This window comes from Coregonus clupeaformis, chromosome 23 (assembly GCF_020615455.1).
Source record: "Coregonus clupeaformis isolate EN_2021a chromosome 23, ASM2061545v1, whole genome shotgun sequence".
Classification (NCBI taxonomy): Eukaryota; Metazoa; Chordata; class Actinopteri; order Salmoniformes; family Salmonidae; genus Coregonus; species Coregonus clupeaformis.
Window position 1 is genome coordinate 40,196,178 of NC_059214.1, and position 3,952 is coordinate 40,200,129.

Genomic DNA, 3,952 nt, shown 5'->3' on the forward strand with positions numbered 1-3,952 from the left:
CAAATACACCTTATGGAACAGCGGGGACTGTGAAGCAACACAAACATAGGCACAGACACATGCATCCAAACACTATAACATTCGCACTATACACACACATACACATGGATTTTGTGTTGTAGATATGTGGTAGTAGAGTAGTGGCTTGAGGGCACACACTTAATGTGTTGTGAAATCTGTTGTGAATGTATGGTAATGTTCTTAAAATTGTATAACTGCCTTAATTTTGCTGGACCCCAGGAAGAGTAGCTGCTGCCTTGCTGCCCTCTAACGTACAGTATGTTTGCGGACCGCCATAATACCAGAGAAGAAGATGAGAAGCAGACAGCTAGAGGAAGAGTCGAACATCTTTGGTCTATCACTAACGTTAGTTACCACAGCCGCAAAGTCGAAATGGGCTATATCGTAAAAAGTAATGAAAACAAACATTTGCTTTTTGGTCTTAATTTAAGCTTAGTAGTGTGGTTAAGGTTAGTGTTCGGTTTAAAATCACATTTTAAGAAGATAAATTGTAGAAACATTTTAGAAGTTTATGCGGTGGCTGAAACTACATATTTTTGAGACAGCTCTGCAAGCACTTCCGGTGTCAAAGTTTGTGTTGTCAAGATGGCTGGCCATGATCATCATCATGACTATCTGTCTCTGTGCTTATGCGACTTAATCAGGTAATAATAATTGAATAAATGTTGCTTTGTTTCTGATACTTGTCGTAGTAAATGTAGCTCATAGTTACCTAACGTTACAGTCCTCGCCAACAGAAATGGGATATGAATAAAGAATGAACAAGTGACCGTCAAAGCTACCTAACGTTAGTTAGTAGCCATATCTATGAAGAAGAGAATACATTTTACAATCGGAGTAATTTGTATAGACAAAACATTGTCGAAAACTAGTTAAATTCCTAGTTGGCTAACTACTCAGAATCAGTCAGTCAGCCAGCCACCATGGTGTTATAGTTAGTAGTATAACGTTAATTATTTGTGTCTTCTAAACAGATTACTATGGTCCATGGTGCTGCCATGCGTGTATCTGAGCTTGGTGCTGACGCTGCTCCTGTTTTTACTCGTCATGGGGGTCCGAATATGGCTGCAGAGGAGTCGGAAAGCCCGCCTGGCTCAGGATAGCACCCCAACTGTGGCCTTCTTCCACCCTTACTGCAATGCAGGAGGGGGCGGGGAGCGGGTGCTCTGGTGTGCCCTCAGAGCGCTTCAGAATCGGTAGGTTTACGCAGTCTGAGCCTATAGTTAGATGTCAATGCATTTGTGGAGTGCTCATGAGCTTCATAACCTACATTTTCCATTCCTTCATCTCTTGATATGTTGAGTTATGTCTCTTCTGTGTCTTCCCTCCCGTAGATACCCAAACGTTTCATTCGTTGTGTATACCGGTGACCAAGGGGTGACAGGGGAGCAGATCCTCGAGGGCGCCCGACAACGCTTCAACATCAGGCTGCCTCATCAAGTGACTTTCATATTCCTGAAGAACCGTCTCCTGGTGGAGGCTAGCTCCTACCCCCACTTCACCCTGCTGGGGCAGAGCATGGGCTCCATGTTCCTGGGCTGGGAGGCCCTCACTGCCTTCGTACCAGACCTCTATATGGACTCCATGGGCTATGCCTTCACTCTGCCTATCTTCCGCTACCTGGGGGGCTGCAGGGTGGGCAGCTATGTGCACTACCCCACCGTCAGTACTGACATGCTGTCTATGGTGAGAGAGAGAAACCCAAGGTCAGAACTGTTTATTTTAATTATATAAAGCATATTGATATGGTTATTTATTGTGACACAGAAGATAATGTATTCTTTAATAGTTTGGTTGATGTGTTTTCGTTATTCCTCTGCAGTATTTGTAATCATACACTCCCCCCTACAATCCCAACAGGTTCAACAATGCAGACTACGTCTCTGCTAACCCTCTCCTAAGTACAGCCAAGGTGATGTACTACTGTGCCTTCGCTCTGATCTACGGCCTAGCTGGCTCCTGCAGCGACGTCGTCATGGTCAACTCTACCTGGACACTGGGCCACATCCTGGCCCTGTGGCGCACCCCCAGCCGCACCGGCGTGGTCTACCCGCCCTGTGACGTCCGCTCCTTCCTCAACATCCCATTGGAGGATGAGGTGGAAGGGGAGGGGCTCGATGACAGGAAGTGCCATTCGATAGTGTCCGTGGGGCAGTTCCGACCAGAGAAAGACCACCAGCTGCAGATTAGGGCCTTCCGGAAGCTTCTGGACAGGAAAGGGGTGGGTCCAGGAGGGCGGGAGTCTCTGAGGCTGGTGTTGATTGGTGGCTGCCGTAACCAGGAGGATGATGATAGAGTGCTGATGCTGAGGGGGTTGTGCCAGGAGCTGGGTGTGACAGAAAGGGTGGAGTTTAAACTTAACGTTCCCTTTGACGAGCTAAAGAGGGAGCTGGTGGACGCCACCATTGGTCTGCACACCATGTGGAATGAGCATTTTGGCATAGGTATTCATTTTATCTCTACCATCTTATTATCTTCTGTGTTGTACATTCCAAACTCATTCATCTGATCCCTGTTCCTACTCTCTGCCTCCTCTCTCTCCTGTCTCAGGTGTGGTAGAATGTATGGCTGCAGGGACAGTCATCCTGGCTCACAAGTCCGGTGGCCCCAAGCTAGACATTGTGGTTCCTTATGAGGGCGGGCAGACTGGCTTCCTGGCAGACAGCGAGGACAGCTACGCCGCTGCCATGGAGACCATCCTGGCACTGTCACCGTCAGCAAGGCTGGAGATCCGGCGGAATGCTCGACGGTCTGTAGACCGTTTCTCCGACCAGGAGTTTGACGCCAGCTTCCTGTCTTCCATGGAATATCTGATGGGAAAGCTGGAATGATGAGAGGGAAAACCAGCCCCTCGCAGACTGAAACCCTTCACCTCTGCTGCACTCACAGGCCTGATTGGCTGGGAAACTGATGGTCTATTGGAACTTTGCTGGCTTTATTAATAGGAATACGTAAGGATGCTTGTCTAACCTGCTCTGTCTTGCTAGAGTTACAGTGAAGTGACTTGTTGGACATTCTATTTATATGTTTACACTCAAAAAGGACTTGGCTCTATATTGGACTATGGCTCAGAATTGTAGATATTATACAAACAATGCTTTATTTTGGAAAAAGGAAATGTATTGTTAATTTATGTCTGATGAATCTTAAATGTATATAATTTTTATTTACTTTTGAATGTTCCTCCATGCAACAACAATACCGAAACATTTTCAACTCCCAAATAATTAACATCTTGTCAATGCTTGCTTACGTTATACTGGCGACCTGTGGCAAGAATAGTTAGCACTTGGTCAAAACTTTAACCTGTAGTTTAGAAAAATGTAAGACGGTGTCTGTACTTAAAGCCAAGAAAATAATATATGCAAGTCAGTTGATGCAAATTATGATAAGGATAGGGCACTCAAAACCTGCTTTGTCTTTCATAGAAAAGCATCCATTTACTAGGTCAAGGTCTTGTCATGGTCCCACTTAATTCTCACAGTAAAGAATAACATGAACACTATATTTCCTGCTTTTGCTTATTGTCCTCAGTCTTTTGTCTGGGCCTGGTCCTCATCTGCAGCCTGGGCCTCGCCAGGTTTCTTTGTCTGAGTATCACACCCTGCAGCTTGAGTCTGAGAGTTGTTACCCTCTGTGGAAGTTTCCAGTGTTTTCACCTGTAGGCTCTACCACTGGGTGTATTTGCTGGAGGGCTCCAGGTTCCTGACTATCTAACTCCGTTTCCCCACTACCCCATATGTTACTACAACCTCTCCTACCTATTTCGCACTCGCTCCATCCTCCATTATAAATAAGTGAATCATCGACTCTGCCACCTCCTCTCTCAGCTCATCTTCAGACTCCTCAAAGTTCTGGAGGAAGGAGATATTTAAAGGAAGCAAATGTTATTGGGGGATAAATTGACTGAGGACATAATCTCTGTTTTGTA

General features: G+C 45.8%; 1 protein-coding gene across 1 annotated transcript; it reads left to right on the forward strand.

Annotated features, from left to right (window-relative positions):
• The first annotated feature begins 586 nt into the window (after positions 1–586).
• Positions 587–3,526, forward strand: LOC121536956 (GDP-Man:Man(3)GlcNAc(2)-PP-Dol alpha-1,2-mannosyltransferase). Its single transcript, XM_041844627.2, has 5 exons — positions 587–665; positions 996–1,217; positions 1,356–1,727; positions 1,882–2,465; positions 2,572–3,526. Exons 1-5 carry the CDS (start codon positions 607–609, stop codon positions 2,850–2,852), a joined length of 1,518 nt encoding a protein of 505 aa, XP_041700561.2. The 5' UTR covers positions 587–606; the 3' UTR covers positions 2,853–3,526.
• Positions 3,527–3,952: the final 426 nt, after the last annotated feature.

Excerpts from the sequence above, each read along its gene's own strand:
- LOC121536956 (XM_041844627.2), top strand. The coding sequence starts at position 607 with ATGGCTGGCCATGATCATCATCATGACTATCTGTCTCTGTGCTTATGC. Across the intron at positions 1,728-1,881 it reads GTGAGAGAGAGAAACCCAAG|GTTCAACAATGCAGACTACG; the intron begins GTCAGAACTGTT and ends CAATCCCAACAG. Across the intron at positions 2,466-2,571 it reads GAATGAGCATTTTGGCATAG|GTGTGGTAGAATGTATGGCT; the intron begins GTATTCATTTTA and ends CTCCTGTCTCAG.